The following is an 18899-nucleotide window of genomic DNA, read 5'->3' on the forward strand; positions in this document are numbered from 1 at the left end:
AGTTATATTAAAAGGCTCAAAAGAGCAAAATTACTTGGAGGGGGAACCGTCCCAAACAATGAGAAATTGAAGGGATGTTCCGATTTTAGGTAATCTATCAGCCGAGGAATTGGCTGATCTAGGAATATGATTCCATGTACATGAAATAGTAAATACAATGTCCGATATAGAAGAAATGATGCCAAATAGGGGGGGGAGGCTGTGCTAGAGCACCAACTAATAACAACTTTGGCATCCCATTCAATAAACAGCTTTCCATGAAGACGGTCTTTAAAATTTTTTAACCCATGGAGAAGGACAGTCACTTCAGCACTGTTGGAGTTAGCAATACCAACCGGCCCCGCATAGGCAAGAACAATCTCTCCTCTGTGGTTTTTGATGACTCCACCCACACCCGCTAGCCCCAGGCAGCCCAAAGCACTCCCGTCAAAATTCAACTTGATGTAGTCACAAGGAGGAGGCTCCCATTTTTGCATAGAAGGCACCTTTTGGGGACGCGCCATATGAGCCAGGAGACTCCATTTCTAGTAAAGGGATATGCCTGCCTGGGGGGGGTGGGGGGGTTGGCAAATTCCTTCTTGGTGTGCAAGTAGCTAGAGATCATACCCATGGCACAAGAGACAATGCTTTCCAGGTTGCTGAATTTGAGGTTGAATTGGCGATTGTTTCTCTCTAGCCATAGACACCACAAGATATGGGCAAGGCAAGCAGAGAGAAGCAAATTGCAGATTCTAGGCAATCGAGTCCGCAAAACCATCTGGAAAGTTTCGAAGGGTCCTGATGAAGGCCCAACTGTATGCCAATTTTCTGAAAAATCTCCATCCAAACTCTCCAAGAGTAGCAACAGTGAAAGGGTACATGCTGATTAGATTCCTCACAAACGCCGTAGTGAGCACATGTGCTATTAGGGGCAGTAAAGCTCCACTTGTGGAGGTTGTGAAGATTTGTTCCCTAATGGCTGTCCATATGAAATTTTTATCTTATTTGGCGTGGAGAGTTTCCAAGCAAGATTGACCTTGTGCTCAGGCATGTTGGAGTCATCCTCCCTGATGTATGAATAAGCTGAGGCAATCAAGAAGATACTATTAATGCTAGGCTTCCATATCAACTTATCATGCACCAGGTCCCGAATGATGACACTGCTGAGGCTGAATAGAAGCGAGTAGAAGGCTACGACTTCTTCATCACTGTGAAGAAGAAGACGAAGTTACCTGACCAGAGCTCACAAGAATCATCCTTCTCCTCATTTGTAATGCGCACAAATTGGGAACGAAGACCGAGATGGCCACTAGCGGCACACAGACGAAGGGTAGCTTAGATCCGCTAGCCGAATTGATGCGGACGATTGGACTGGAGATGTGGTTGACGCTCTCGACAGTCACCGTGTTTTTTTCTGTAGGAGAAGCGGAAAAAGATTTTTTGTCGCCTTCGCCAAGAAATAGTGGTCCAAACAGAGTTGTTTTCTTCAGGCGGGGACTTCTGGTGCTCGCCGGCGGGGATGTTGGAGGTTTTTGATCGTCGGCCGGAGCTTTGGCCACTACTGGAAGTGACGACCTTCTTATTTCTAGAAGTCGCTCGAAGCATAGGCTCAGAGCGACGGTGACTGGCGTCAGAGTTGACGATGGCGGGGCTGCCGGTAGGGTGGGTCGGCCGTGGGGCTGGTGGCTGGTGGCTGGTGGGGCCACCCTTTCATGCTCGGTCTCGCTCAGTCTCTCGTTGTCGCGCTTGGTTGCGCTCTTGCTCATTTCAAAAATTTGAAAATTACTTTCTTTTTGACAAATGCTTCTTAACTTCTGTTAGTTGTTTTAGGATGCAATTGAACCCAACTCTTACATGGCATTAGAGCAGCACATCTTTTTTTTGGGGCCAAGTTGATGTCTTGTTTAGTTTGAACTTGTTATGATTTCCACACCTCAGACTCATTGTTCATTTGTTTAGGTCTGGATATGAGGTAGAAAGTTAGTGGAAATACTCCCATATATGTTAATGCTAAGAAAACTGTGTTTATGAGATGGAAAACGACCTCCTAACTTTGGCAAGTCATTTTGGGATGTTGGACCTGGCTTCTACAAATATTCAAACCTTCCGGAACCTAGAGTACCTAGCTATCAAGAGCTGAAAAGTCTAACCCAGGATTGGGTTTTCCAAGGTGTAGAAATAAACAATAAATCAGCTATGAAACATTCTCTATCAAAAGATATCTTTTACAAGACTCCAAGACCCCTAATTATAAAGCTAGTTTTTGCTCTCCAAGTAACTTGGGGCCAAAGTAATGACACAAAATATAAATAAGACACTTAAGGGCTACTAGCTAGGCCCAACATACTAAAAAAAATAAAAGCCTCAGCACAAATAAAACTAATGAACCGTACAACTAATACTGAACTAAATTCTTAGTTTACCAAGTTTAGGTTTGGCCTTATCCAGCCCCTCAAAGTCACTTGTAAGGCCTTCTAGATATTTGAAAAAAAAGCCACTCCAGTGAATATTCCTAAACATTAAAAAAATTGGAAATAAGTCTATGAGTAAAAATAGCAAAACTGTTGGATTTCATAAAAAGTAATTTTTTTTCATCAAAATTTCATAAAAAATTAGCAAAACTGTTGGTTGCATAAGGAATATAGAGTTCACTTGAAAAAAAGGAATATTAGAGTTATCTATCAGTTCTGTTGAAGCTTGAATTTCTTCTTTAGCACTTCAACACATTGTATAAGTTAATTAGGGAACCACTACTCTGGATAACTTGACAAAACCTTTCACATCTGGTGTTAGCTCTTTCTGATTTATTTAGTCTTTTACTAAGTCTGTTGTGTGATGATTGAATTGAAGAATTCACAATTATCAGTTAGAAAGATTTGAAGTTTTAATCATTTTGCTTTCAGTTAGATATTCAACCTTTTCTTTTGGCTTATATATTTTTTTAATCGTATCATCTATTCCTTCAATATTCATCACCTTATGTAGAGGGGCTAGTTGTATGTGGTACAGATGCTATTTCTTATTGAATTTTTCTGTTACTCCAATGAAGATTAATTAACGAAGTTCTTTTTCTTTGGAAGGTTAGCTTCATTTTGCCAAAGCTGGATGTACGGTTTTTGCATCGCGGTCAAGGTCTTTTTCTTGACAATAATGTTATGGGCATTCAATTCAAAAGTAGTAAATCACAGTTACTCGAGGAATCTGGCGAGATCACGTCACATTTTGATGTTCAAATGGATTTCAGTGAAATCCATGTATGTAACTGGTTGCACTTTGCTAGAAATTCATTCTGCAATATTTTACATCTTGATGAGCTACTCTCCTGTATGAGGTCATTGCTGATATGTTTTATCTTTTGTTCTTTCTCAGCTTGTTAGAGAAGGTGGCAGTGCTGTGCTGGAGATATTAAAACTTGCTGTTGTGTCTTCTTTAGATATCCCCTTGCAAGTAAGGCTTTGCCCTTTTGATTACTGTAATATTTCAGGGAAAACACTTTCAGATAGTATTGATGTCATGCCTCATTGGCAGAAGAAATTTTGCCGCTAAGATCATAAAACTTTTGCTTCTGAGTTCAAGTTGATCTGTAGGATAGTTGCTATAACAACCATTTTTTTTTTTTAAATGATGCCGATTTTTATTAAGACGAAAACTCAAAAGAGTAATTTACAAAGGAGGGGGAAGCCTGCCCAAACAATGAGAGATTGTTGGGAAGTTCCGAATTTTGCCAATTTATCAGCCAAAAAGTTGGCTGATCTAGGAATGAGATTCTAATTACAATGAGTAGAAGATACAATGTCAGCAATAATATTATCAGTGATGAGCCAGTGGTGCCAAGGGGGGGGAGCTATCTTTGGAACACCAACTAATAACTATCTTCAAGTCACCTTCAATGATTAACTTGCCATGGAGACGATCCCTGAAGATTTGGAGGCCGAACTGCAGAGCACTAACTTCAGCAGTATTAGAATCGGCAATGCCCACCGGACCAACATAAGAAAGAATAGGGTCTCTCTTATGACCTCTGAACACACCGCCTGCTCCAGTCGGCCCATCAAAATTCAGCTTAATGCAGTTGCAAGGGGGAGGATCCCAGATGGCCATACTCGGAGTTCTACAGGGGCCAGACATATGGGCGATCAAATTCCAATTTTCCCGAAGGGAAACACTCGATAGAGTGGCAAAATCCTTCCTTGTATGAAGCTAGCTCGAGATGAGGCCAACAACATAAGAAGCCGTGTTGTTCGTGGTGCTAGCTTTGGAGTTGAATCTCTGGTTGTTCCGCTTGAGCCAAATGCACCACGGAACATACGCAAGACAGGCCGAAAGTATTAACTTGCCCAGACGAGGAAGGTGAATTCTTCAAACTATCTCAAAGGTGCCAAAGAGGTCCTGATGTAGCCCCATTTGGAGCCCAATCTTCTGAAAAATCTTCATCCAGACTTGCTACAAAAATTCAGTGTAAGAGGACATGCTGGACTGTCTCATCGCACTCACCACAATGGGGACAAGAAAGATCAGGGGCGGTGAAGCCTCTTCTATGAAGGCTGTCCGAAGTAAGAATCTATTCTCTGATGGCCGACCACAAGAAAAATTTGATTTTGCTTGGCACTAAGAGTTTCCAAGCCAGATTCGCCTTGTGCTCATGAATACTGTAGTCTTGCTTTTAGATATGAGAGTAAGCAGAAGTAACAGTGAATTGGCCATTATTGCTAGGCTTCCAAATTAGCTTGTCAACTGAATGCTCCCAGATAGTAGTACTACTGAGTTTGGTAAGGAGAGCAAAAAGCTGACGATTCTTCATCATTTAGTCCCCGGCGGAATGGGGGACTCCATGACTGATCACTTCATGAATCAGCCGCAGAGCAAGAGAGGTCGCTAGCCACCCTATGCTGCCCCAGGTAGTCCTCCGAGAGGGATTGGGGGTCACGCCGTTCATCCAACAAGAAGAGAAGGGTCCGTCTATTACCCGTGTGAAACGAGGTAGCATCTCTGAATATTGGAAGGAGCTTGAAAATTGATTTCCATATCGGGGAAAGGAGGTGAGCGGAGCCACCCTCTCTCCAGCAGGCACCCGAAAACTGAAGGTAAAATTTCACCATATTCCTCCATAAACTGTTATGCTTGTTGTTGAAGTTCCTAATTCATTTGAGCATAAGAGCTTTGTTCATTTCTCTTTTAGGCCGGATGCCCAATCCTCCCCTATGATGAGGCATGCAAATATCCTTCCAACTAATGAAATAGTATTTGAAGGTGTCTTTTGAACCTCTCCAGATAAATCACCAACGGGTGGCATCGATTTTGGAGCAAACGGAGGCCGGACAATGCATGAATGATAACTAATAATTTGGCAGCCAGCCAGACTAGACTTAAGGAGTGTGAGATGCCCCGCTGTAGATAAGAGTTTACCCCTCCAAGTGGCTAGCCTCTTTTCAAATTTCTCAATGAGGGGGGACCATAATGTCGCCGAGGGATGAGAATCAAAAAGTGGGAGCCCAAGATATGTAGCTGGCATATTTCCCATAGAGCATCCCAAGTAGTCCGCCATATCCCGAAGCCCAGTTGGATCAATGTGGTAGCCAAGAAGAGTGATTTTTCCCCAGATTATGTTCTGATCGGAAGCCAATTCAAATAATCCCATAATAGCACGTAGTTTTCTGATTTGATCCATAGTACCAACCCCGAAGCAAATAGTATCATCCGCAAACTGGAGAATCGGAATATCAAGGGCTATGCAATTTGTCGTGGGGAGGAGCCATCCCATGTTCTTGGCCGAGTAGATCAAGGAGGATAGATATTCTGCTACCACGTTGAAGAGCACAGTGGAGAGGGGGTCTCCCTGTCTGATTCCCATGGTTCTCTTAAAATACCCACAAACGGTTCCGTTGAGAAGGACGGAGTAGCTTGCAGAGGAGATGCAACTTTGGATCCAAAAGCGCCATTTTTTCCCGAATCCCATCTTCCCCAGGAAGGTGTCCAGAAACTTACGGTTAACTCTGTCAAATACCTTTTCGAAGTCAAGCTTGAGGATGAATCTGGGGAGCTTGCGGACCTTGAAATAATGACTAAGTTTATAACATGCCATGGCCGAATCAAGAATGTTTCTTTCCTTAATAGAAGCACTTTGGCCATGGTGAATGGTAATAGGTAGAACTGCCCTGAGTCGATTAGCAAGGAGGCGTGTAATCACCCTATATGCATTGGTGGTGAGATTGATCGGCTAGATGTCGGATGGGAGCTCTGCCCCATCTTTTTTAGGGATGAGGGTGATGAAAGAGGCTCCAATACTCCTATATCTGATGCCATGCTGATAAAAGGAGCGGGCCATGCCGGAAATGTCATCTCTGATGAAGGGCCAGCAACGGCGATAAAATACCCCGTTGAATCCATCCAGAGGAAGACCAAGGGCTGCAATTTCAATTTTCCGACTAGAGAAGGGGAGTTTGATGAGGCTAGCTGCAATCAATGGAATAACCTGAAGGTTAACCCTTCGGAAGAAGGGGCGGACTGGCTGGTGATCAGAGTATAATTCTGCAAAAAAATTCACTAGTGAAGGGTTCGGTCCGAGGTGGTCTCACTGTTGACGCTGAGCATGGCGATGCGGTTGGCCCTTCTTTGTGCAGAGGCGACTGCTTGGAATAATTTAGTATTAGTATTCCCATCATAGAGCCATTTGAATCTTGCACGTTGTTTCTAGTTCACTAACTCAATGTTGGCGAAGGACTACAATTGCCCTTGAACGGTATGCCTCTGAGAGACCTGGAGAAGAGATACCTCAAGCTCCCTCATCAGAGTCGAGAGCGGCTATCTAAGCAAGGGCATTGGCTCTCACTGCTGAGGAAGACGCCTTCTTTTCGGAGGCCTAGGACCGCAACAACGACTTCAACATCTTGAGTTTGATTAGGAAGGTCCACCCGCTCCGGCCAGCGACAGTCATATTCTCCCAGAAGGATTGGAGAGATAGATCAAAAGAGGGGTCCGCCATCCAATTATTGTTGAACCTGAAAAAGGGGGGGGGGGGGGGGGCAACTGCCAAAATGGGTATCAACCATAATCGGCCAATGATTAGTGACGACTCTATTGAGCACTTTGCCATAGACATTGCTGTAGAGCTGAAGCCAATCATTGCTGGCTAAGAATCGGTCCAGCTTTGAGAGGAGAGGGGGTTGCCTGCCATTTGACCAAGTGAAGGTCTTCCCAGATAGGGTAATCTCATCCAAGTCCCAACTGCCAATAAAGTCAGCAAATAGCCTCATGGAGGTTGTGATTCTTCGGGACAACGGGGATTTCTCATGGTAGAAGCGAATAACATTGAAGTCATCCACAAGCATCGGAGGAATAGGCCACATCTGACAAGTCCTCAATAGATCCCTCCCAAAAGAGGTGGTGCTCATGGTGTCTGGTAGGGCCGTAGACACCAACTAGGCACCAAATGTTCCTCGAACCTTTGTCTCACAGCTAGGGGTGGCATCGAGCCGAGCCGAACCCGAACTTGCCTATGTTTGAGCCGAGCTTGATTTAAATATTTCGAACTCGAGTTTGAGCTGTGCCCTGCCTCAAGCCTAAAATTGTTATCAAGCTCAAGCCCAATAATTTTAACCGAGTTCGAGCCGAGCTCGAGCTTCAACATTCATTTAAAACTTTTCAAAAAATACATGTCTCGAATTCGAGCTCCAACATACATTTAAAATTTTTCAAAAAATACATGTCAAATAAATTGTATATAAAATTATGCATACATTTTACATAAAATTGGGCATAAAAGTGGCATCGAATCCAACTGAGTCCGAACCTTCCTATGTTCGAGCCAAACTTGATTTAAATATTTCGAACTCAAGCTCAAGCCGACCATAGCCTGGAGCCTAAAATTGTAATCGAGCTCGAGCCTATTACGACTTGCATCATGGAAGGGTCGTTTGCTTAGCAAGGCAGGAAGGTTGACTCTTTTGAAATCATGTATCACTGGCATTCCTAACCATTATCTATCCTTCATGCCTTGCCCAGCTTCTGTTTGTCATCAGCTTGATAAAATGAAGAAGCGCTTTCTTTGGAGAGGAAACAACCTTGACTTCAAGTACCATTTGGTCAATTGGGAGGAAGTTTGCCTCCCGAAGAATTTTGGAGGTCTCGGAATCTGGCTCTCCAAAGACATGAATCAGGCCTTGCTTCTTAAATGGATTTAGAGACTCAATTCATCTGCTCCAAACCTCTGGAAAAATATGGTGCTTTCAAAGCTCGACATTTCCTCAAAGTGGTGGACAAATGGGGGAAACAGAAGGAATTTATCTCCTATATGGAGGTCGCTCTATCTCTTAACTCCTACTTTCTCCGCGGCAGTCCAATTCTATGCTGGAGATGGCCATCATATCATATTCTGGGAAGATTGGTGGTTGGGTGATATGCCTCTTCAGAACACTTTTCCTAGTCTCTTCAGAATTTCAAGATTGAGGAATAGTACCATTGCTGAAGTCGCTGATAATGGGGGATGGAACATTTAGCCTCGTCGTGGCCTATCTGAGTTAGAAGGTCTTGAAGCCAGTCGACAGTTGGACGCTCTGTAACCAACCAGAATCCAAGCTAACAAATCAAACAAATTAATATGGTGGCCAGATAAAAGTGGCTCTTTCTCTGTCTCCTCCGCTTATCTTGCTATTCGAGGAGAGATCACTCGGGGTCCCAAGCATGCAGTAGAATTCACAGAGCGTCGTAGTGCCCCCCCAAAAATAAAATTCTTCATGTGGAGTGCTTGCCGCAATAAGATTCTCTCTGTTGACAACCTCAAAATTCGTGGGCAACTTGGAGTTGATCCCATGTGCCCTTTCTTCCGTGCAAAGGAAGAAACTATTAGCTACTTGCTTCTTTTGTGCCCTTTCTCTCGGGGGATTTGGATGTCGATTCTTAGCAAAATTGGGCTCCAACTCTGCTTTCTGAGGATTTGACAGCCACCTATCGTATGCTTGTTGGGACTCCTATCCCTGGTCTTGGGAAATTGATGATCTCTGCTTTATCCACATTCATCCCCTGGAGTCTTTGGCTGGAGCGAAATCAAAGAAGATTCAATGCCAAATTCAGCACTCAAGATAGTCATTGAAACCATCTCAGACAATATTGCTACTTGGCTTCACTCTAGAAAAACCTTTTCCCCTTTCTTAGGATCATCCATCAGAAATAATTGGAGAAGCCTAGCCCAGCTCCGCATCTCCTCGAAGCCTCCTGTCATCTGCGAATGGACCCCACCTCCTGCTAGAGTCCTTAAGCTGAATTTTGACGACTCTTCTCTTGGTAACCTTGGCTTAGCTGGTTTTGGTGATGTGATCTGTGATTCTCTTGGGAACCAGATCGTCTCTTTCTCCGGGCCGCTTGGTATTGCAGACTCCACGAAGGCGGAGCTTCAAAGCCTTCTTAGTGGGCTTCATGTTTTTCACGATTATTGCTCCAGACCTATCCTGATCGAGGGAGACTCTAAGGTGGTGATCGGTTGGTGCGAGAATGCCTTTGCACCTTTCTGGTCTCTCATTCTGAGATCAGCGAATTCTGTGACTGATGCTCTAGCCAAGCAAGGAGCCTCCTTGTAATCTCTTGTTGTCAGGAGTTAGCTCCTTTTGTTCTCTTAATAAATTCACATTTCATAAAAAAAAATAGGCACCAAGGGACATGCGTGAGGCATGCCAAGAGAATTAACTTGCCCAACCTAGGAAGGCAGGTCCCCATAATCATCTCATAGGTACGAAAGAGGTCCTGATGTAGCCCCAGTTGGAGCCCAATCTTCTGAAGAATCTTCATCCAGACTTGCCAAGAGAAATCACCATGTAAAAAAACATGTTGGACTGTCTCATTGCACACACCACAAAGGGGACACGTACAATCGGGGGCTATGTAGCCTCTATCGTGGAGATTGTCAGAGGTGAGGGTCTGTTCCCTGATGGCCGTCCACACGAAAAATTTGATTTTACTTGGCGCTGAGAGCTTCCATGACAAGTTTGCCTTGTGCTCATGCATGATGTAATCTTGCTTTCTAATATGAGAGTAGGCGGATGCAATTGTGAATCGGCCATTAATACTGGGCTTCCATGTCAGTTTATCAACTGCATGCTCATGGATAGTAATGTTGCTGAGTCTAGAGAGGAGAGAGCAAAACTTCGAAGTTTCCTCATCATTTAATCCCCGAAGAAATGTGAGACTCCATGAACGGTCTCTCCAAGAATCGGCCATTGAGCAAGAGAGGTCCCTCACCACCCTAGAAAGCTCCGGGAAGTTCTCTGAGAGGGGGCGGGGGCCGCACCATTCATCCGACCAAAAAAGGAGGGTCCTACCATTGTCTGTGAATAGAAGTCGCATCTCTGAATACTGGGAGAAACTTTTGAATTGATTACCAGATTGGGATAAGAGGCGCGTGATGCCACCCTCCCTCCACCAGGCACCTGAAAACTGAAGGTAAAACCTGACCATATCTCTCCATAGGCTATTATGCTTGACGTTGAAGTTCCAAATCCATTTGAGCATAAGGACATTATTCATCTCCTTCGTAGGCTAGATGCCTAAACCACCCCGATTGCGGGGCATGCAAATATCCTTCCAACTCTCCAAATGATATCTGAAGGTGTATTTAGAACCACTTCAGAGAAAACGCGGACGGACGGCGTCAATCCTATAGCAAACGGAGGCCAGACAGTGCATGAAAGATAACTAATAGTTTGGCAGTCCTGCCAAACAAGACTTGAGGAGAGTGAGTCTCCCCACTGTAGATAAAAACTTGCCCTACCAAGTAGCTAGTCTCTTCTCAAATTTCTCAACAAGGGGGGACCATAGCATTGCCGAAGGCCGAAAGTCAAAAAGTGGTAGCCCTAGATAATAATTGGCAAATTCCCCAATGAGCACCCCAATAGTCTGCCATACCCTGAAGCACATATGAGTCGATGTGATAGCCAAGGAGAGTGGTTTTCTTCCAATTAATGTTCTAACCAGAAGCTAATTCAAATAATCCCAAAACAGCACGCAGCTTCCTGATTTGATCCATAGTGCCAACCCCAAAACAGATGTTATCATCCGCAAACTCCTTTTGGGAGAATATGACCGTTGTTGGCCCAAGTGGGTGAACCTTCCCAATCAAACTCAAGATGTTCTGGGCCTCCGAAAAGAAGGCGTCTTCCTCGGCTGTTAGAGCCAATGCCTTTGCTTAGATAGCTGCTCTCGACTCTGAGGAGGAATCTATCTTCTCCGTAAGTCTCTCAGAGGTATGCCCTTCAAGGGCAATTGCAGTCCTTCGCCCACAACGAGTTAGTGCATTGGAAGCAACATGCAAGATTCAAATGCTTTCCGATGGGGATGCTAATACTAAATTCTTCCATGTAGTCACCTCTGCACAAAGAAGGGCCAACCGCATCGCCATGCTCAGCGTCAACGATGAGACAACCTCGGACCGAACCCTTATTTCTGACTCACTGGTGAATTTTTTTGCAGATTTATACTTTGATCACCAGCCAATCCGCCCCTTCTTCCAAAGGGTTAACCTCTAAGTTATTCCATCAGCCGCAACTAGCCTCATCGAGCTCCCCTTCTCTAGTCGGGCAATCGAAATTGCAGCCCTTGGTCTTCCTCTGGATCGCGCTTTAGGCCCGGATGGATTTAAGTGGGAATTTTATCGCCGTTACTGGCCCTTCATGGCCCACTCCTTTTATCAGCATGACATCAGATATAGGAGTATTGGAGCCCTTTTCATCGCCCTCATCCCTAAAAAAGATGAGGCAGAGCTCCCATCCGACTTCCGGCCAATCAGTCTCACCTCTTGTGCATATAAGGTGATTGCGCGCATCCTTGCTAGCCGACCCTATTGCCATTCACAATCCCAGAGTGCTTTTATTAAGGGAAGAAACATTCTTGATTCGGCCATGGCATGTCATGAACTTAGTCATCATTTCAAGGTCCGCAAGCTCCCCAAATTCATCCTCAAGCTTGACTTTGGAAAAACATTTGACAGAGTTAACTGGAAGTTTCTGGACACCCTCCTGGGAAAGATGGTATTCGGGGAAAATGGTGATTCTGGATCCAAAGTTGCATCTCCTCTGCAAGCTACTCTGTCCTTCTCAACGTAACAGTTTGTGGGTATTTTAAGGGAACCAGGGGAATCAGATAAGGAGACTCCCTCTCCCCCCTGCTCTGCAACGTGGTAGCAGAATATCTATCCTCCTTGATCTACTCGGCCAAGAACATGGGATGGCTCCTCCCCACAACAAATTGCACAACCTTTGATGTTCCGATTCTCCAGTTTGCGGATGATACTATTTGCTTCGGGGTTGGTACTGTAGATCAGATCAGAAAACTACGTGTTGTTCTGGGATTATTTGAATTGGCTTCCAGTTAGAACATAAACTGGGGAAAAATCACTCTTCTTGGCTACCACATTGATCCAGTTGGGCTTCAGGATATGGCGGACTACTTGGGATGGGATGCTCTGTGGGAAATATGCCAGCTACATATCTTGGGATCCCACTTTTTGATTCTCAGCCTTCGGCATCATTATGGTCCCCCCTCATTGATAAATTTGAAAAGAGGTTAGCCACTTGGGAGGGGTAAACTCTTATCTACAGCGGGGTGTCTCACTCTTCTCAAGTCTAGTCTAGCTTGGCTGCCAAATTATCTGTTATTATTCATGCACTGTCCGGCCTCCGTTTGCTCCAAAATCGTTGCCATCCATTGGTGATTTCTTTGGAGAGGTTCAGAAGACACCTTCAGATACCATTTGGTTAGTTGGAAGGATTGGCCATCCGACCTATAAGAGGAATGAACAAAGTTCTTATGCTCACATAGATTTGGAACTTCAACAACAAGCATAACAGTTTATGGAGGAATTTGGTGAAATTCTACCTTTTGTTTTCGGGTACTTGGTGGAGAGAGGGTGGCGTTGCTCGCCTCCTTTCCCCGATATGGAAATCAATTTTCAAGCTCCTTCTAGTATTCGAAGATGCTACCTCGTTTCACACAGGCAATGGAAAAACCCTTCTCTTCTGGTCGGATGAATGGTGTGGCCCTTGATCGCTCTCGGAGGACTTCCCGCGGCTGCGTAGGGTGGCTAGCGACCACTCTTGTTCTGTGGTTGGTTCATGGAGTGATTAGTCATGGAGTCTCCAGTTCCGCCGGGGACTAAATTATAAAGAATCGTTGGCTTTTTGCTCTCTCCTTACTAGACTCAGCAGTACTATTATCCATGATCATTCAATTGATAAGCTGATTTGGAAGCCCAACAATAATGGCCGATTCATTGTTACTTCTGCTTACTCCCATATCAGAAAGCAAGACTACAGTATTCATGAGCACAAGGCGAATCTGGCTTGGAAACTCTTAGCTCCAAGCAAAATCAAATTTTTCGTGTGGTCGACCATGAGAGAACAAATTGTTACTTCGATCAACCTTCATAGAAGAGGCTTCACCGCCCCTGATCTTTCTTGTCCCCTTTGCGGTGAGTGCGATGAGACAGTCCAGCATGTCCTCTTACACTGTGGATTCTCGCGGCAAGTCTAGATGAAGATTTTTCAAAAGATTGGGCTCCAAGTGGGGCTACATTAGGACCTCTTTGGCACCTTTGAGATGGTTTGAGGGATTCACCTTCCTCAGTTGGGCAAGTTAATACTTTCGGCTTGTCTTGCGTATATTCTGTGGTGCATTTGGCTCGAGCAGAACAACTGAAGATTCAACTCCAAAGCTTGCACTCTGGACAACACGACTTCTCATGTTATGGGCCTCATCTTAAGCTGGCTTCATACAAGGAAGGAATTTGCCGTTCTATCGCGTGTTTCCTTTGGGAAAATTGGAGTTTGATCGCCCATATGTCTGGCCCTGCAGAACTCCAAGGATGGTCATTTGGAATCCTCCCCCTTGCGACTGCATTAAGCTAAATTTTGATGGTAGTGTTATTGGTTGTCCTAGGCCGGCTGGAGCAAGTTGTGTGTTCAGAGGTCACAATGGTGATCCTATTCTTTCTTATACTAGTCCGGTGGGCATTGCCGATTCTAATACTGCTGAAGTTAGTGCTCTGTTGTTCGGCCTCCAAATCTTTAGGGATCGTCCCCATGGCAAGTTAATCATTGAAGGCGACTCGAAGACTGTTATTTGTTGGTGTTCCAAAGACAACTCCCCCCCTTGGCACTACTGGTTCATCATGGATAGTATTGCTGACATTGTATCTTCTATTGATTGTAATTGGAATCTCATTCCTTGATCAGCCAACTCTTTGGCTGATAAATTGGCAATTTGGAACTTCCCAGCAATCTCTAATTGTTTGGGAAGGCTTACCTCCTTTGTAAATCGCTCTTTTGAATTTTTGTTTTAATAAAAATCAGCATCATTTAAAAAAAAAACAAAAGGTTGTGCAGTTCGTCGTGGGGAGGAGCCATCCCAAGTTCTTGGCCGAATAAATCAAGGAGGATAGATATTCTGCTACCACATTGAAGAGCAAGGGGGAAAGGGGGTCTCCATGTCTAATACCCCTGGATCCCTTGAAATACCCAAATACCATTCCGTTGAGAAGAATGGAGTAGCTCATAGAGGAGATGCAACTTTGAATCCAGAAGCGCCATTTTTTCCCGAATCCCATCTTCCCTAGGAGGTTATCTAGAAGCTTCTAATTAACTCTATCGAAGCCTTTCTTGAAATCAAGCTTGAGGATAAATCTAGGGAGCTTTAAAGCCTTAAAATGGTGGATGAGCTCATGCCATGGCCGAATATAATATGTTTCTTCCCTTAATAAAAGAACTCTAGCCATGATGAATGACGAGAGGGAAAATCGCCCTGAGGCGATTGGCAAGGAAGAGCGCAATCACCTTGTAGGCATTGGTGGTGAGACTGATAGGCCGAAAGTCGGATGGAAGGCCTGCCCCTTCTTTTTGAGGGATGAGGGCAATAAACGAAGCTCCAATGCTCCTAAATCTGATGCCATGCTGATAAAATGAGCGAACCATTCAGGCAATATCATCTCTGATGAGGGGCCAGCATCGGCGATAGAATTCCCCATTGAAACCGTCTGGGTCCTGAGTGCGATCCAGAGGAAGACCCAGGGCTGCTTTTTCAATTTCCCTACTAGAGAAAGGGAGCTCGATGAGACTAGCTGCAGCTGAAGGAATAACCTGGAATTGAACCCTTTCGAAGAAAGGGCAAACTGGCTGGCAATCAGAATATAGATCTACAAAAAAAATCACCAGTGAGTATGAAATAAGGGATCGATCCGAGGTAATCTCACCATTAACATTGGGCATGGTGATGCGGTTGGCTCTTCTTCGCGCAGAGACGACTGCATGGAAGAATTTAGTATTGACATCTCCATCAGTAATCGACTTAAATCTTGCACGCTGCTTCCAATGCACGAGTTCGCAGTGTGTGAAGGACTGCATTTGCCCTTGGAGGGCATACCTTTTAGCTACTTTGGGGGAAGAGAGGCTTCTAGATTCCTCCTCAGAGTCTAGAGTAGCAATCTGAGCAAGGGCAGAGGCTCTCTCAGCTGAGGAAGAGGCCTTTCTCGTAGAGGCCCAGGACCGCAACAACGGCTTGGCTGGGAAGGTCCAACAGTTCGGGCCAGCAACGACCATCCTCTTCCTGAGGTCTGGATAGAGGGTCAAAAGAGGGATCCGCCATCCAAGCATTGTTGAATCAGAAGGGTAGGGGGGGCAATTGCCGAAGTGGGTATCAACCATAATCAGCCAATGATCAGAAACAACCCGATTGAGAACTTTGCCTGTGACATTGCTGTATAGCTGGAGCTAGTCATTGTTGGCTAAGAAGCGGTCAAGCTTGGAGAGGACGGGGGGTTGTCTACCATTTGACCAAGTGAAGGTCTTCCCAGATAGGGTAATCTCGTCTAGGTCCCAGCCGCCAATAAAGTCAGCAAATAGCTTCATAGAGGTGGTAATTCTCCGGGAGGCCGGAGATTTCTCATGGCAGAAACGGGTAACGTTGAAGTCACCCGCAAGCATCAGATCTGCCCCTGGTGTTGAAGCCCTGTCCTGGCATGTGTTCAATGGGCACTGGATTCTTGGCCTACTCCAAAGTCATCAGATGTTTGTGGAGATGCCTCAGGTCTTATCTCATGGTGGGGGAGGACTTTGTGGTTGTTATGGACTGCCATGATTCTGGTGGTTCCTGTCTCTTTATCTCCACTCCATTGAAATTTTCGCATTTTATATATTTTGCTTTCTTTTCTTTGCATTTTTCGGCCTTTGTATTCTTTTCCTTCTTGTTGATTAATAAAATTCTCCTCATTGTTCATTGAAAGGTGAAGAAAAATTAATAAGATACTATTTTGATTCTCGTAGATGCATTTGACATTTATTACCCATTTGTTGATTGTATAATTAATTTGAGATGAATCTGCTTTCAGCTGACATCACCTATCAGAGCTGAGATTGATATCAAGCTTGGGGGGACTCAGTGCAATATTATTATGAGCAGATTAAAGCCATGGATGCATCTCCACATGTCAAAAAAGAAAAGAATGGTACTTCATGAGAACCATGCCAACCATGATCGACCTGATAATACTGAACGTGCTGATGTTACAGACAGAAAAGCCATCATGTGGACATGTACTCTTTCTGCCCCTGAGATGACTATCGTGCTGTACAATTTAAATGGTTTGCCCTTGTACCATGTAAGTTTTTTTTCTTTTCTCCATATTGTTTATAATTTTTTATTTAATAAGTTATCATGCTTGACCATAATTTGTATTTTATGGTCTAGGGTTGTTCTCAATCTTCCCATTTGTTTGCAAACAACATAGCAAGCAGAGGGATTCAAGTCCATATGGAACTAGGTGAGTTGCATTTGCAGATGGCTGATGATAACCAGGAGTGCTTGAGGGAAAGCCTATTTGGTGTAGAAACAAACTCTGGTTCCTTGGTGCATGTAGCACGGGTTAGTCTTGATTGGGGCCACAAAGAAATGGATTCTCCTGAAGGGAAAAGTGACCCAAATAGGTGGAAGTTGGTTTTCTTTGTTGATGTTACTGGTATGAGTGTGTATCTTAGTTTCCAGCGAGTTGAATCCCTTCTGTCAACAATGGTTTCTTTTAAACCTCTTCTGAAGAGTCTTTCTCCTGGAAAGAGAACAACTAGTAACACTGGTGGAGGTCACCCTGGCAAATCTTCCAAGGGTACTTGCATTCTGAGATTTAATCTTGAACGTTGTTCTGTAATTTTTTATGGTGATGTGGGTGTGGAAAATGCAGTCATCCTTGATCCTAAGAAGGTGAATTATGGATCACAGGGTGGTCAGATCGTTATAGGTCTCTCTGCTGATGGTACTCCACGAAGCGCCAATATTGCATCTACTACATCTGATGGGCCCCACAGTCGCAGGTACTCGACCTCTCTCGACATCTTTCATTTCAGCATATCTATGAATAGGGACAAACACTCCACACAGATGGATCTTGAAAGAGCTAGATGCATCTACCAGGAATATTCACAAGATTGTGAACCTAATGACAAAGTGACCTTGTTTGACATGCAAAATGCCAGATTTGTCCGCCGATCTGGTGGGCATAATGAGATTGCAGTTTGTTCCCTGTTCAGTGCAACAGATATTGCTGTCAGGTGGGAGCCTGATGTACATATCTCACTATATGAGTTAGTTATTCGTTTGAAAGCTTTTGTTCACAGTCAGAGGCTGCAATCAGGACCTAGTGATGAAATGAAAGAAGACTTAGAGCAGGACAGAGAAGGTCCTATAGAGCCAGTACGTCCTGACAAACAACACAAGAAGAAGGAATCTGTTTTTGCCATTGACATTGAGATGCTGAGAGTTTCGGCAGAACTTGCTGATGGAGTTGAGATGATGCTTCAAGTTCAGTCCATCTTTTCTGAAAATGCGAGGATAGGCGTCTTACTTGAAGGCCTCATCCTTAGTTTTAATGAAGCAAGAGTATTCCGAAGCAGCCGCATGCAAATTTCACGCATTCCTAATGTATCTGCTTCGAATTTTTCATCAGAGGTAAAAGTACCTGCTGTGACTACCTGGGATTGGGTTATTCGAGGTCTCGATGTCCATATATTCATGCCTTACAGACTGCAGTTACGTGCCATCGAGGATGCAGTAGAAGATACATTACGAGGTTTGAAGCTAATTACTTCTGCCAAAAGTGATCTAATTTATCCTACAAAGAAAGAAAGTACAGAAAAGTCAAAGCCTAAGTTCTCTAAACTTGGATGTGTCAAATTCAACTTAAGAAAATTAACTGCTGATATTGAGGAAGAGCCTTTACAAGGTTGGCTTGATGAACATTATCATCTTCTGAAAAATGAGATATGTGAATCAGAGGTTCGGTTGAAATTTCTTGATGAGGTTATTTCTGAAGGCACAGGTGCTGGTTCAGAATTGAATGAGACTTCATGTGAGAGGAAGAATAATTACAATGGGTGTGAGATAGATGTGAATGATAGGTCAGCCATTCAAAACCTTCGTGATGAAATTTACAAACAGGCATTTCAATCCTATTACAAGGCCTGTCAGAGATTAGTGCCATCTGAGGGTTCTGGTGCATGTAAGGCTGGTTTTCAGGCAGGTTTTAAGCTAAGTTCGACAAGAACTTCTCTTCTTTCTATTTGTGCGACAGAGTTGGATCTGACATTGGTGAAAATAGAAGGTGGTGATGATGGAATGATAGAGTTTATAAGGAAGCATGATCCTGTAGCTGCTACGAATGACATTCCATTTTCACGTCTTCTTGGGAGGAATATTGGTTTGACTACAGGATCACTGGTTGTCCAAATACGAGATTATATGTTTCCAATTTTTTCTGCAACAGTCGGTAAATGTGAAGGTTGTGTTGTCCTAGCACAGCAGGTAATTTTGTTTATTATTAAATAGTATTTGTTGCATGCTACTGTATATAACTTATTCATTTATCTTTGATTTGTTTCTATGGGCCGAGGGTGGGT

General features: G+C 44.1%; 1 protein-coding gene across 4 annotated transcripts in view; it reads left to right on the plus strand.

Annotated features, from left to right (window-relative positions):
* Positions 1–18899, plus strand: part of LOC137951332 (protein SABRE-like) — a 51793-nt gene that overhangs the window by 16733 nt on the left and 16161 nt on the right. For 3 of the 4 annotated variants that reach the window (XM_068797920.1, XM_068797921.1, XM_068797923.1), the window contains exons 6-9: positions 3060–3233; positions 3349–3426; positions 16343–16612; positions 16702–18804. In XM_068797920.1, the coding sequence (XP_068654021.1) occupies positions 3060–3233; positions 3349–3426; positions 16343–16612; positions 16702–18804 (2625 nt within the window). Of the gene's footprint in view, positions 1–3059; positions 3234–3348; positions 3427–16023; positions 16098–16342; positions 16613–16701; positions 18805–18899 lie in introns of those variants that run through there. The other variant, XM_068797922.1, reaches the window with a different exon arrangement.

This window comes from Aristolochia californica, unplaced genomic scaffold, assembly GCF_029961685.1.
Source record: "Aristolochia californica isolate CCGP_79_NKW_82.1479 unplaced genomic scaffold, dmAriCali1.0.hap1 SCAF_15, whole genome shotgun sequence".
Classification (NCBI taxonomy): domain Eukaryota; kingdom Viridiplantae; phylum Streptophyta; class Magnoliopsida; order Piperales; family Aristolochiaceae; genus Aristolochia; species Aristolochia californica.